This window comes from Bactrocera latifrons, unplaced genomic scaffold, assembly GCF_001853355.1.
Source record: "Bactrocera latifrons isolate USDA-ARS-PBARC rearing strain unplaced genomic scaffold, ASM185335v1 scaffold_127, whole genome shotgun sequence".
Taxonomy (NCBI): domain Eukaryota; kingdom Metazoa; phylum Arthropoda; class Insecta; order Diptera; family Tephritidae; genus Bactrocera; species Bactrocera latifrons.
This window is the reverse complement of record NW_017534708.1, coordinates 57,161-73,477: the sequence shown is the minus strand read 5'-3', so window position 1 is coordinate 73,477 and position 16,317 is coordinate 57,161. Positions and strand designations below refer to the sequence as shown.

General features: G+C 34.1%; 1 protein-coding gene across 1 annotated transcript in view; it reads right to left on the bottom strand.

Annotated features, from left to right (window-relative positions):
• Positions 1 to 16,317, bottom strand: part of LOC108978777 (D-beta-hydroxybutyrate dehydrogenase, mitochondrial) — an 82,116-nt gene that overhangs the window by 64,368 nt on the left and 1,431 nt on the right. The window contains exons 2-3 of the mRNA XM_018949224.1: positions 15,942 to 16,024; positions 214 to 459 (exon numbers count right to left, since the gene is read on the bottom strand). Of these exons, the coding sequence (XP_018804769.1) occupies positions 214 to 459; positions 15,942 to 15,965 (270 nt within the window). The 5' untranslated portion in view covers positions 15,966 to 16,024. The remainder of the gene's footprint in view (positions 1 to 213; positions 460 to 15,941; positions 16,025 to 16,317) is intronic.

The following is a 16,317-nucleotide window of genomic DNA, read 5'->3' as shown; positions in this document are numbered from 1 at the left end:
TTTTTTTTTGTTATTAAAATTTTTATTTTCCACTTTTTTTTTTTTAATTTTGTTTTGTATTTTTTATAATATTGCTTTTACATTTTTTTTTTATTTATTGTTTTTTCCTTATATTTTTGCCATTTTTCTCATATTTTCTATTTACCTAATTCTCATATATGCCCTCTTTTAAGCTCAGTTTGCTGCTAATCGTTTTACTCAATTTTCACTCACCTTAACGAAATGATAGAAGAGGACCGCTCCGACAGTGGAGAGTGCAAACCAAACGAATACCGCAAACGTGGAGACATGTGAAATATCCAATGCGTGCAACAATGTTGAGATAATCAATGCGGCAGCATGACAGAACAGGAATGGCAACAATAGACGCTCCAGAATGTCCCATGGAATTTCGGCAGACTTTTGTGGCAGCACTGAAATGGAGCCGCGGCGCAGAGAGGCGCGTCGTGATGCACGGCGCTAAACATGTAGGAAAAAAGAGAAAATTTGATTACAATATATGTATATATTAAGGTGTAAATTGAAGAAAAAAATTGTAATCACACAAAAAGAGTTAATTGATAAGATAACTAGCGACTAAGTTAGGTTAGGTTACATTGGCTTCTTACAAAGACTACAGGTCCTTTGTACAGCCAGCTGTAGGTTCATTATCAATACGAGCTGAAGTTTACGTAATGCAGAAAGAACGTCAACGCGTGTTACATAGTTTAATAGAGATCTGATATCTAATTCTGATGTCTAATACTTCATGAAGTTCCATGAAGTATCTCCTAGACGTCTCTCCAATGTCTATTTGAGTGTATTTTCGACATCACACATCTTGAGTTCCAGCATTCCTTATTGGATAATATTCGACCGAATACACCACGTTTAAGATGCAGTGCAGAAAATAAAGCAACCGTTGTAGAGTGTACACGCAGCAACTCGGACTGACGTATTGAACCATTTTACCTCCAGTTCTTTAATTGAAACACACAAAATACAGCTTGTGTAAAAACTGAAGTCGCTCCACCTTTCCAAGCGAAATCGCTTCGCTCTATGGGCTCTTGAGTTGCAAGAAGATCCGACGTTTTCTAGCTAAATTTTGTACACCGATCAGAGATTGAAGAGTTGCTATTTCATTCAGAAAAACAACGGTTTGTGTGATTTGTGGGTTGGTGGAATCATCGGTACATATTTCTTCAAAAATGATGCCGGTGAGAAAGTATACGCCAATAGCGCCATGATATAGACATATTGATGCCTCAAACTGAAGCTCATGATCTCGGCGAATTTTGGTTTCAACAAGACGGTGCCAATTCCCACACATCGCATCAACCAATGGGTTTATTGAGATAATACTTTGATGAGCAGACAATTTCACGTTTTGTACCGGTCGTTTGGCCACCAAAACCATCCGGTGAACTTTTTCCGGTGCGAATATGTAAAGTCTAAAGTCTTTGCGGGCACGTGGTTGATAAAAAATATAAAATTCTGTTGACTTTAGCTTCACCAACGGCGTAGGATCTATTGATGCCAATACACATGAAATAGGATATCTGTTGCCCAGCAAATATACGGTTTTTGGTGTACAAATCTGGTAACTGGTTAAAATTTTCTTTATGTGTTTTTACCTTACATATCCTAAGGTTTAGAGTCATTAAATGTAATGGTAAAATTTTTGCTTTATTTTCTTGATATCTTTCATAATCTTTCCGAAGTGTGCACAAACTCAGAAGCCGTAAATTGAGAGCTCGGAAAAGCTGATCCAATGTGTAATTAAAATACAGTATTAAATTCAAGTAGAGCACAGGGTGGTTCAGCGGATATAATAGAGTCAGTGAGTTTTTCAATGGGCCGGTGATTTCACAGGGAGCCTTCTAACGGTCGTCAGACATCCAATCAACTTACCTAAGTTATTAAATTCTTTATATGAAAACCCTATAAATGTTAAGCCCTTTGAATTAATTTCCAGCAATTAAATTTTGACTAATATTTTCTAAATACATTTAACGTGTAGTAAAAAAAAAACTATATTGTGTATATATTTGAAAAAAAAAAAAATTTATTTTTTTGGTGCATGCAAATTTTATTACACGACGGACTAAAATAATTTCCGACAGTTTTTGGCGCAATTAAAAATAAATCCATCGCCAGCGAGTCTAAACCGCAACTATATGCATTTATACTAACAGATATAAAAATATTTGCAGAAATATATGCCAAAATATATTTACAAATTTACCATTGTGTTCTATTTAGCGCATATTTATGCTGTGTAAAACGATAAAATCAGGCGACACTACCCAAATGGCTGCCATTAAAAACCTTAATGTTTACACAGCTATATATGTAGTTTTATTGGATTTTTTGTGGGTATTTAGTCAAATATGCCGAAATATACATTAACCATGAAACCAAATTATATTTATTTATATTATTTTTTAACACTCTGGTAATTTTTATTGTCTGTGATTAAAGTAATTAGTTAATGGCGAAAAAAATCGAACAAATTTTCAACAATTCTGAATCACTTAAGTTTTAAACATTATATAAATCTATATTAGAATAACGATATCGAATGGAATTTAAATTCGAAAAGCTTAAAGTAGCATATAGTGCAGCATTGATTGATATTTTTCGAAAAAGACGGACCAACGCATTGAAATACTGATATTTGGTAGATAGCTGGTTTGAAAATGTACCGTTCGATTCTCCAATTTTGCTCACGAAATTTGACACAGTTTACTTAACAAGGGAACGGCGTAGTCTCTGAATGAATTGTTTCGATCGGATCATTATCAGATATAGCCGCCATATAAACTTATCGATCAAACTCATCGTTCAAAATCCGGACCTTGTATGGCAAACTTTTTTGTTTGACAAATTATCTTTATAAAATTGGGTACAGTTTATTTACTAAAGCAACGGTATAATGTCCGATGAAATTAGTCAGCTCGGATTACTGTAGCATATACAGCTGTGTTCACGAAAATAATAGTGCCGGTGGCTACTAACTATTTAACAGTCAAATCACATGATAAGTACAATATTCGATCAAAAAATTATTAAAAACCTAATTTTTAATTAATGTATGATATATTTAAAGTTTTATCTACCAACAAAATTTTTTAGTTTACATACCGTTATTAAATTAATATAAAATTGAAAAATTTTGCTGTTCAAGAAAATAGTAGTGGCTATTAAAAAAGACGACAAAACAAAGAATATGAAAGTAAAAGTAAATATTTCATATTTAATATGTTCTCTAAGGTCTAATATTTTGTTGTAAATCCGTTGTTGTTTATAATAGCTAGGCATCGACGTGGCATGGAATCCATAAGGTCCCTACAGCGCTTTACAGAGATTTGAGTCCTTGCCTCCTCAAACACTTGCCAAAGATCTGTGTTTTTCGATGGCTTTGCTGTTGTTACGCTTTTCTTGACACCGCCACATAAGTTTTCTATCGGGTTTAGGTCCGGAGATTGTGCTGGCCATGATGTCACGTAATGTTTTCAGATTTGAACCAATGATTAGCTAGTTTGCCCTTATGTTTAGGACATTATCCTGCTGAAATGTTCATTTTAACGACATTTTCCAACTAACATACGGTAGCATTACATCTTTCTATGTATTAACGTACACTGCTTGTTCCATAATGGCACTGATCAAAGAGCCCCCAACATAGTCTTTAACCCACTATACTTAACTGTCTTTGTAGTATACCTTTGGTGGTATTCTGTGTTTGGGGGACAACGAACACACTGCCTGGAGCCTATACCACCAAGCAATAAAGGTTTGATCTCGTCCGTAAATAAAATATTGTGCCACTTTTGAGCGGGCCAATACATATGGCCTTTCGCAACTTTTTACTGTTGCATTGACGTGCTTCTTCGTCAAAAGGGGTACTTTTCTCGGATTCCTTCCATGTAAATTGGCTCCTATTAGCTTTTGGCTAACTATGACAGCATTGACCAGTAGATTCAATTCATTTTTAATTATTTTTGACGACTCCGAAGGCTTCGCTTTGCTCTATCGCACAATTCGTCGGTGCTCTAGAAGTGTAGTCTTGCACTTACCACCACGAATTTCGGCTTAATAGTATGATGAATAGAATAAAATATCACCGGAGCAGTGCAACCAATCATTTCTTCGATTTCTTTATATGTCTTGCCTTGATCTCTTAACTTAACTATTAGCTCTCGCTTTTTCATTGAGCAAGGTTTTTCCAACGTACTAAACAAGAAATAAAGAGCGATTTCAATAAATTTATATGACACAATTTCTACATTATTTTAATACACTTACTGATGTCAGTTAAATTAAAAAAAAGAAATTAAATTTTTTTTTTTAATTTTTTCAACTATTCCCGTCGAACACTACTATTTTAATGAACAAGAGACTTTTGGTGCAAATATTGAAATATACCATAAAGAAAGCAACGCAAAGTAAAAATAATGGTATTTTGGTGTTTTTTTGTTAACAATATTCTGTTCCACGAAAGTATTGTAGAAATGTTCAATTTGCAATAAAGAACGTGTCAGCAATAATATTGGAGTGTTATGTGCTGTCGCACTATTATTTTCGTGAACACAGCTGTAGCTGTCATACAAACTGATCACACAAAATCAAGTTATTGTATGGAAAACTTTTTTTTTGTTGAGAAATCTTCACGAAATTTGACAGAGATTATTACCTTAAGCATCGCTACAATTGCTGAAGAAATTGTTTAGATCGGATTACTATAGCATATAGCTGCCATACAAAATCCTCGTTCAAAATCCAGGACTTGTCAGGCAAACTTTTTTATTTGTCAAGCTATCTTTACAAAATTCTGTACAGTTTGTTTACTAAAGAAACGGTATAATCTTCGAAGAAATTATTCAGATTTGTTCACTATAGCATATAGCTGCCATACAAACTTACCGATCCAAATCAATACCTTGTATGGAGAACTAATTTATTTAGCAAGACATTGTCATGAAATTTTGTAGAGATTATTGTCCACAGCAACACTATATACTGCGCTTAAACGGATATGATCGGATCAAGATAAAATACATATATATAATAAGCTAAATAATCAAACTCAAAATAAAGACTTTCTTAAGGCACATTTTACCTCACTTAACGTTTAGTTAATGGTTATAATGTAACATGCTTTAACCACAAATATAACTGCAACTTCACAAAAAAAAAAAAAAAAAAAAAAAAAAAAAAAAAAAAAAAAAAAAAAAAAAAAAAAAAAAAAAAAAAAATACTCACGAAATGCCACGTCTATAACTGTATATGCCACTCGACAATGATGAGCCATAAAAAACTCGTCAATGCCAAAGTCAAATTAACACATTACTTTAACGGTCCAATTGCTAGAAAATACAAAAAATTAGCAAAACAATAACTTCATGGCTAGCTATCGAAGCAGTTTATTTAATTTGACCAACAGGATAGGTTGTTTTTGTTTTTTTTTTGTTAGTTACGCAATAAAAGCGAGCCAAATAAATTGCATACCCACGATAGCGATCAAGCGCAAATGATTATTAAATTTGTTATACTAGCAAAAAAGTTTTGTTTACTAAAGTGAAAATGTTTATGGAAAACACTTTTTTGTTCTCGGTAATTTCCCTCATTTCCCCGTATAAATGTTTGTGTGTGGGTGCTGGAACAAATTTAATACCAGCCATTTAAAATGCATACATACACGTGCTCATATGGTTGTATATGCTATGTATATGTATGTTTTTGATTGTTATGTATGCATGTGTATGAACATATGTTAGTTCATATTTTAAAGTTTTAATTACACGTGCATTTAGTTTAGTTTTTTCTCATTCAATTAAATTTGTTTTTCGTCTGTCCATCATTTGCACTCGTTTGGTCGATTAAAGCTGAAATCGTTCTGACATATTGCCCCGCCTGCTAATGACTTGAGTTTTTATGGGTTTCAAGCTAAACGGCTGTAAGTATGTGCGTGTTTTTGTGTTTTCTTTGATTAGTGGCAGCGTCAAATGCCGATAGTTTTTCCAAATAAGCAAATCAGAGAAACACTAAGCAAGTGGAAGGAAATTGTATAAGATTGACGAAGCGAAAAGAAAACAAGAAAATATGTTAGCTGTGATAAAGCTACATTACCCCTTATGGTTGCATTCCTTTAAACTTAAATGGGTATAAAAGCATCTTTAACACACTTTTGATCATTTAGTTTGTATGGCAGCTATATGCTATAGTCGTTCGATCGAAAAAAAAGTGGAGGTTGTAGTCTTGGCTTAAACAAAAACTAGTACCAAAGTTTGTGAAGATATCTCGTAAAATATAAAAGATTTCCATACACGATCTTGATTTGGAGTCTCAGTTTCTATGGCAGCTGTATGCTATAGAGTGCCGATATCGGTGATTCCGACAAATAAACAGCTTCTTGGGAAGAAAAGCACGCATGCAAATTTGCGTTGATCAAATTTGCCAGATCTGGAAATATATGATTTTACTATTTCGCAAAACCTCAATGTCTGAGTATTGATATGGAGTATAGATAGTTAAAACCATCTATCAAGCTTTTTAAAAAGCATTTAGTCCAAAGATCATTAAGAGGGGTTATGAACGTAGTTGGTATTCGTGTATTAGTTGCCATCGAAGAATGAGAGTGTTAATAAGCGTTAGAAATATTGTAATTAAACATTGAAGCTTTGATTTTGGTTGCTCATTTCTATCTGAAACCATCAACGAGAACGACAAACGTCGCCTTGCATATTATCCGTGGAATAAATACTGTTCTACGACTGCTATTTTGGTCTGAGTGGACCACTCTTGACGGTTACCTATAACATTTCGTAACGGACATAATATTGTGTAGTCGAAAAAGTCTTTTCGTTTTTCTAATCAAATTCAACTAGGTTTTTTTTTATATGTATCATGAACTTTAATGAACCAAATATGTACCACTTTAGTTGACCACTTTTTGCCAGTTAACCGCTAGAGACATTATTCCATTAGTGTAAAACGTGTTTCAGGGCGAAAAACTGCGACAAGTAATTTTCACGGGCTTTTCTTGAAGCTAACTTTACTCCATTGACGGACGAAGCCTTCTCTGTTCTGATCAATTCTGGCCGTTTTTGTCGGTTGCCTGCTTCAATCTCATCAGTTGTTGACAGTAACATGTAGAATCAATCAACGACCAGGCTGGAGCAGCTCATAGTCGATTATTCCTTTCCAATTCCACCAAACACTCAGCATAACCGAGGCATGAATCCTGGCTTTGCGACCACTTGCTGAGTTTCACCACGCTTGGACCATGATCTTTTTCGCACAATATTGTCGTATTTGATCCACTTTTCGTCTCCTGTTACCATTCGTTTCAGAAATGGTTCGATTTCATTTCGTTTCATCAAAGAATCGCAGATGTTAATTCGGTTTTTTTTTCACAGACAATTCATGTGGTACCCAGACGTCGAGCTTCTTTTGGTGGCCACCCTTTTTAAATGGTTCAAATCCGTTTGATGATGAATGTTAAGTTTCTTAGCGATGTCATGGCTGCTTATATGACAGTCGTATTCAATCTTTTCTATTATTTCAACGATTTTTTCAACGATAGGTCGACCAGAGCAAGTATTATCTTTCACATCGAAATTTCCAGTACGGAAGTGAGCCAACCATTGTTGTGTTACACGAACTGATACAGCAGCGTCTCCGTAAACTTCGCAAATTTCATTGGTGGCTTGCGTAGCATTCTTACCTTTTTCAAGCAAAAATTTCAGAATGTAGCGAATTTCTTCAATATTTTCACACATTTTTGAATAGATCTAAATTTTTTTCAACTTCCCCAAATTTAATATTTTTGTTAAATGAGACTTAAAATCTCACTATTCCAACACTATAAGGTATGACACAATCTGATTGGTAGGACTGGAGATATACGACTGCAACTACAATTGATAAAATACGAAAATACTTTTTCGACTACCCAACAGTAAGCACCATATGGTGTAGGTGGAGCTGTGGACTGGCGCCATTTATGGTTTGAATAGAGCTATATTAATAAGTAATACTTCTTTTTAATTGACTTACGCGGTTATAGCCGAGTATAGGCGCGTAATACCTCATAGTTCATATTACAAGTATATGAATTAAATGATTTAAGAGAGTTCTTCGAAATATTGTAATATTTCAACTTGTGTTTTTCATTCCGTTGTAGTAATCGCTACATTTCTACATTTCTTAAGTACAAGTCTGCTACTATTCTATTTCTATGCTTTCTTTATCCCTTAGGACGCATTTATTTTTAGCGATAGATGCGTTTGCAGCATAGAATCCGTCTATGTGGCATGCCATGTAGAGTATTGAAATATTTATATCTGTTTATATATAGACTTATATATTTCGATATGACTAATGTAAATTTATTTATATTTGCTACACTATTTCTACTTGGGCTAGTTCGAATATATATGTATATATGTATAATATCATACGCATATACTGTCACTTAAAATGCAAAATAACATAACATCATTTTTCATAAGTTTACAGGCGAAGAAAAACCATTATAATAGAAACAACTCGTATTGAAACAAAATTTGTGTATCGGTTATAAAATGGTTATACAGTGGTTATGTATTGGTTATTTAGTGGTTATATAGTGGCTATGTATTGGTTATATAGTGGTTATATAGTGGTTATGTATTGGTTATATATTGGTTATATATTGGTTATATCTGAGAGTGGCGGCCTGAAATTTTATGTTATTACGATGAGTTGTTTCGCATTTCAGGTGACGATATGCGTTTTATATATATACATAGAAATGTTAAGCAATCGTAACCTTTTCCGGGATTTTGAATAAATTTGTCTCGCAGGCAGCGATCAATTGAACTGAGTGCAAATAAACAAATTATTGGTTACATATACCCACTGTGTGGGAAGATACATTTGTGGCACACATTGCAGGCCCAGCGACACATAAATATACAAAATCTTTATATATAGTATGTATATACATAGTGTGAACTTTCACATTAGTCAAGTGCGCTGGCAGCGGCAAATGCGGCACCCAAGTGCGACTGATCGATGGCCTTTGCAGTTGTTGCAATAAATAAATACAAATGCTGAATGTATTATACCAATCCATATATACATACATATGTAGCTAACGTATGCTGCCTTCAAACAAATTTAACATAATTTTGAAATATTTCCAAAATCTTTGAATTCATGAATTTCGCCGGCCAAGTAATCCCGGTATTTTTCTAAATGTTTCTAAATTTACATTTATTCATTAGCTCGACTTGCTCAATAGCTATTGCTCTTGTCTTTTTTGTATTTCACTTCTCATTTGTGTTCTGTTTTTTCGACGCACCATTAATTTTCCACAAACACATTTACATGCACACACAACACTGTCTCTAATAATATTTTGTTTGTAATTATGCGATTGCTTTATGTGTTTCTAAAATAATTCCAAATGTTTTGATATTTTTGGTTGTATCAACATTTGCATTTAATTTACCGTTGCGCACAGCAGATCGTACAGCATTTTCGAACATTTCAAACATTCTAGAAGATACACTGTTATTCATCAATTGCCAAGAAAATATTATGAAAATGAAATGAATGAATTAAAAATACAAAAAATTATGAAAAATGATAGAAGTTACGAGAAAAACTAAGTGAATATAAATAAATAAAAATAAAAAATTGTTTGCATGCCAACAAGTGAGAGATTAGAGAGATGATGGAAATTTCAGTGCGGTCAGCTGTCCGATACTAATTTTTAAAGAAAGTCACAAATAAAAATAAAAAAAATTGAGTATTTCTTTATTTTTCACTGGCTTCATTATGCTTGGGAAAAGCAGTTTTTTTTTATAATAAAAAAAAAATTATAAAAATGAAGCAGTTTAGTTAAAATTAGTTCAATTTGTTTAAAAAGAAATTTTATTTTAAAATTATTTTTATGCATACTATTGTATATTGATGTGAAAGTTTGCGAAAGGGTGTTTTTATTAGACATGTGATTTTTAAGAAGAATTTTGCTTTATTATGAAGGTAAAATTTAGTTATTATGTTTTAAAAATGATTTCGAGGAAGTGATCACTTATATAAATTCCAGCCGAGATATGCAATTTTTGGTCACTCATTTCGGCCCATGCAACCTTACGGCTTACGGGTTTCAAAAACTCGATTCTTTACATTCTCTTATTAAATTCTATAGAGTCCTTGAGAACTTGTGCGCTCGAGGCTAGCTAGGCTAAGTGCGCGGTTTTCTCTATACTGTGTTTTTTTTCTTTTTTTGGCAAAACTTCGCGAAAACTACTCAAATGATTTTCATGAAATTTTAAACAGGTCTTTGAGATGCAATCCTTAAAGACTTGAACGAAAGATTTTTTTCGATTACAACTATTTGAAAAAAAAAAAAATTCGAAATTTTCACAAAAATTTTAATTTTTTTGTAAAATTGTATGCCAAAAATCCAATTTTCAGTTTTTTCCTTTGTTCTAAGTTAAAACTTTAACTAAAACACGTATTTTTTAATTTTACAAGATTTTCAAGATTTTGTAACCTATCAACGCGGCAGCATCCGTGGGGTCACCGGAAGTGGCGTTGCAATGGCCGAGCTTAAAATATTTTTTTCCAAAAATTTCAGAATTTCTTTTTTAATAGTATATATTTTTTAATAATAAAAAATTCTAATAAAATATTTAAATTTTTATGTGTGAAAAGATTTGTTTGAAAAGTATGTTTTTTACCCTAGGAAACCTTAAGCAGCACCGCTTCCATCCAGCTTATCTGCGTAGACAAGTGACCACACACAAACCATCCCAAAAAAGTCCAGCGGTGTTAAATCGCACAATCTTGGAGGCCTTGTGTCAAACTTATAAAACGCTCACCAAAAGTTTCGTTCAATAAATTTATTGTTTCATTGATTGTATGACATGTTGCGCGCACTTATTGGAACCACAGTTCATCTACACTGACTTTTTGAGGCTTTGATAGGCTCTCCACAATGGCTTTATCAGCTCGTACACATTCAACCAAAAGTAAGCTTCATTGCCAACCGAAAATTTCTTATGGAAATCAGGGTCAGTGGCTAACTTGTTTTGGGCCCATTCACTGTATGCGGAAGGCACCCGATGGTCGTTTGGCTATAACTTGTTCAAGAGGTGAATTTTGTATGCACAAAAACTGATATCCAAAATCTTAAATAAATTCAATGGGTATAGATATTTGGAGATATTGGACATGTTCATTGTACAAGAGTGCTAAAACAAAAATAAGTGCGAACTTTCAGATATGTCAACTAACAAGTCGATCTGCCATGCTTTATTTAAAAATCGCAACATAGGACGCGACAATAACTTGTTTTTGGAAAACTTACTATATTATTTATGTGCTCTACTTAATCAGACAGTAAGATGATTCCTCGGTTTGCGCCAATAGCTGAGCTTTGATATGAGATACGTATGTGAGTAACTGAACGGTTAGTGGAACCTAACTACTCCGGATTGTGTGTCGTGCTTCATCTATTGCATTTGACAATACCAAACAGAGTGCCGCAAGAACTTCTTCTCAACATCGACTTAGATTGTTCAGTTTCTAAATAGTGTTAAGCGAGTAAATTTAATAAAATTTTGAATCGAGGTAAACTTTGAAAAGACGCAGTAGACAGTTGACAAAAGTTATGATATTTTATTTGGAAAATATCGCTTAGTGACTAACACTGATCGTTGATTAGACGGACAAACATCTTGCTTAAAGAATAGAAAGGAAAATTGTGACAATTGAAGTGGTTTAGTTTGAATAATGGCACAAAAGAGTATCACACCAGAAACTAATTATAACCCGAGGTTTGAATCTAGACAAATAGCTTCAGTAATTAGATTTAAAGTTTCCACAAAGTACCGCCAACTCAGCTGGTTATCGAAAGGTGTGAGGTTCAAGCTGTTTTGGACGTGATCTCGCAAACGTGAGACAATCAAGAAGAAAGTATTGAAATGTTTTATCGCCGTTTTCCTCCAAGCAGCTTCTGCAACTAACAGTCGGTAAGATTTTTAGATTTCACCCATTATCCAGTTAAAACTCTTATAAGTAGGGTGAGCATAACCTTGCTATCGGTACCGGTTATCTTTTATGTTTGTTACTTAAGACCAGAAGTAACTTCCGAATTTATATGTACCGATAGTTTCCCAGCGCTTGCAAAGTTCTTGTGAAGTCCAGCTGTTCCATAATAATCCGCAAGAGGGCAGCTAAACTCCGACACGTTCTAACTCGCACGACATTGAGGCTGAGAAAAATTAAAGGTTTATAATATCCAAACAACAAAGCGGCGAGGCCGATGGATTACCGGCCGAACTATTTAAATACAGCGGCAAAGAACTGATACTGAGCATGCATCAGCTTCGTTGTAGACATTGGTCGAATGAAAGCACACCTGTCAACTACCTTGGGATAAGCCTCCTCAACATCGCATAAGTTTCTATCGAGCGTATTGTTTGAAAGATTAAAGCCCACCATCAATAAACTGATTGCATCTTAGCAGTGTAGCTTTAGGGCCAGAAAATGAACAGCCTACCAGAGTGTAGAGGATCAGGAAGACCTCAACTCTGTTGGAAAGATCAGGTGAAGAAGGACCTAGCTACACTTGGAATCTCCAATTTTCTGTCGTATTTTTCTATCAAAGAAGCTGCTTACAGGTATTTGTCGGAACCGCTAATATCGGACTATCATAGCACATAATTGTCATACAAATTGAACGACCAAAATTTAGTTCTTGTATGGAATTTTTTTTTATTTACCAAGATATCTTCACAGTATTTCGCAAGAATTAATACAAAAAATAATGCTATAATATACGAAGAAATCGTTCAGATCGGAGCGCTCTATCGTATAGCTGCCATACAAATTAAGCGATGAAGATCTGGTTCTTGTATGGAAAATTTGTTCATTTGACGAGGTATCTTGACAAAATTTGAAATGCATTATTATCAACAGAAATGGTAAAAACTGTATAGAAATTATTCAGATCGGACAACTCTAGCTTATAGCTGCCATACAAAGTGAACGATAAAAATCAGTTATTGTATAGAAATTTTTTCATTTGTGGAGGGTATTCTTATTGGCAACGATAAATTTAACTATTTTTATAGTCAAATAATATTTGCACTTAAGTACATTTTAAATCACCTCAAATGATTACACATCGACGATTTTGATGGACGGTAGTCGTGCGTGGCGCGCAATCAATACAACAAATCGCCTGCTAGAGTTTAGATTTATGCTGATCTTTATGGCATTTCGCACGCATTTAGAAATTAATGCGATTTCTATGATTTTGACGATTGTATATGTTTATAATTTCCTATGGAGGTAGCGCAAGTGAATCACATAACGTAAATAAACACTTGATTTTAATGGCAACGCAGCGGAAATGCCCATTTGATGGCGGCAGAAGCGAAGTAAATTATCTGACAGCTGTGTATATACTTACTTAGGTGTTTATCTATATATGTATATATTTATACATATATATTTATTGTAATATATGTAAGCTATGTAGGTATGCACTTCATGAAAGCTGTGCACTTGCAATCATTTGCCACCTCGGAACATAAATGACCCACTTGGCTGTCGGCCATTAAGTGCATGCGCTTGCAAGTCATTCTATTTCTCTTTCATTTTGTTTTTTGTTGCAATATATAGTTTTTCACTTTCGCACAATTAACTGTAGTATGGCGTCTAGCAGAGACCAAACAAAACCTATGCGAAAGTGCTTAATGCCGGCCGGCCGGTTTATGGACCGCACATTTACGGACACAACGGAACACCCATGCGAGTAAATTATGAGTATATGACTGATAATAATTACGCTCATAAATATGGGCAAACATTAAATTTAATTATTAATTTAAAGCTTAAGCACTGCGTTGGCGAACTTCAGTCATTGCGGCAAAAAAAAAAAATATATATATATATATGTATACATATATTTTTAATCGACTTGGTAACGAAAAGTGGCGTAAAATTAGTAATACCTTCTTAGTCGCTACTAAAATATGTCCATTTAAAATATTTTGCTTTCATTTCGACTAGAATTTATTTCATTAAAATTATATTATTATAACCCCCTTTTCCTTAAATTTGCTTTTGATGTTCCAAATACTAATCGTTGAAAATTCTTGCCTTCATCTGCCTTCCGGCGTTTGTGGCTTGCTTGTTCCCAATTAAATTGGGTTAACAAAACTGCAGCGCTAGCCAAATTTAATTTAGCTTTAATGGAATATGCTTTTTTTGGATCATATGCCAAGGCGAAAAATAGACAGCGACTCAGAATGTATAAACATTATGCATCGGTGGAGACATAATGGAATAAACATGGAAACATTTATAAGAATTTTTTTAAGAATTTTAAAGTGACAAGAGCTGTTGATAAGTTCGAATTTTTGTTAATGGCTGGAGTTTGTATAGTACCGTGATATAGTAGTGATGACGGCAATCAGTTTTCGCCAATTCGTTAATATTCCGAGTTTTACTGGTGTACATTCCGTTCTTGCTCGATAATAAGAAATTAGGACGAGTTAAATAAGGATACTTTGGTGGCCAGCTTTGTTCGTTTTTATCAATGACTTGCCTTCAGACTCATAGAATCTGGGTGCTTAGATGACTGCAATTCTGAGTTGACTTGAATCTTCACACCCTTACTTTCTTTCCACTATAATCTGCATTACTCGAACAACTGAACCAAGATCTGGCTGTCGTTTCTCTGCTCAAATACTTTCGAGGTATACATAGGAAGGGAGAACTCGCTGCGGGAATTTATTGAAATGGTGCACTGTTGAGAACTTTCAATAAGCTCCTGTTTTAGGCTTCCTGATCACCGCAGCGCCTTCCAGGCGGAGGTCGCTGCTATAAAAGTAACAATAATTGTACTGCTTAGTCTGGAGTGCAACCCTTATAAGGCAATGACTAGATGCGCCGTTGGCTTCTTATGGTTCACTTCTGTATTATTGGGGCTCAGACCAGCTGAGCAAGTGCTGGTAAATTATCCGCAGCTATGTAGTCACTGGGTCTTTCTGGTCCAGGATAAACCTTAAGTCGTCTAAAGAGTCTTTGCTCTCAGCAAGGTTTATATTTCGATGACTGTAGGAGTTTTAACATAATGTTGTCCGACCGGGATTCGAAAGGTAAGATTGAATGCCTAAAGGAGAAATCAGCAGTCAAACTAATATCGGCATATGCAAGTGACCTCATAGCTGCAGCAGTGTCAAACAGTTAGACAACCGAAGAAAGACATACAATGAGTGCCTAAATAGACTGCTGCAATGGTTCTCTTCCACTCTTCCGTGAATTTAGAACTAGTTGAGCACTCATAAGAACGAGAAAAGTGGAAAAAATCGATCAGCATAAAACATTTTCAGCGTAATTTAAAGCTGAAGAATCTGAAAGTACAAGTCAGATAGAGCAAATAAGATCTGTAACGCTTAATCGCGAATGATGGCTGTAAGTGTTCTAGCCGGCGATTTTTAATAGCAAAGATGGTGTCCGTCGACAGCTAGATATGAAATTACATGCCTAAAGAATAAACGCTGTGCACACGCTTTCAGCAATATGAGCTATTTGTGCTTTCCGAATAATATGCAGTGATTTGGCTGAAATAAAATGCTGCCTTCTGACACATTCAAGGCGATGAATACGCGCGAATATACCGATCAATAGAGTAGTATACAATAGAAAAAAAAGCAGAGTTAATTGAGAGCATTGAAATGGTGGACCTACAGATCATACATCATAAATGTTACTTAGAATGTCTTGTCCCCTCCACGAGGAAAAACTAATTCCAGTGATTCTGTTGAAGAGTCTTGAGTTGGGACTAATATGAACAAGCTACACAAACTAAGGGATTTCTTTACTAGACCTTACATAAACATTTTAGGAATCAATAAATAATTAATAAGAAGGAAATAATGTGGAAAACTCACCATAGTATTGTCGAAAACTTGCATATTGCTTGTTTCTTTAAACGCTTATATATGTAAGTATCACTTCACAAACAGCTTAAGTCCTTGAATTTATGAACGAAGAAAAATTTGATTAAAAATTTGTCAATTTGTCAATTTTGATTTTATTAAATTTTTTAATTTTCGATAAATGTATTATATAACACAACTTATAACCAAATTGTATGTATATAATAATTCAAAATTAATTATATAAATAAATGTACAAATTATTTATATGTGAAATTTTGCATTTAATTTATTTAGATTTGAGAAAGAATAAGAACATAAAATGTTTTCTTTGAAGAATGTCTGAAAGCTATAAATTTTTTAATGAAATTATAATGTATGTATATTT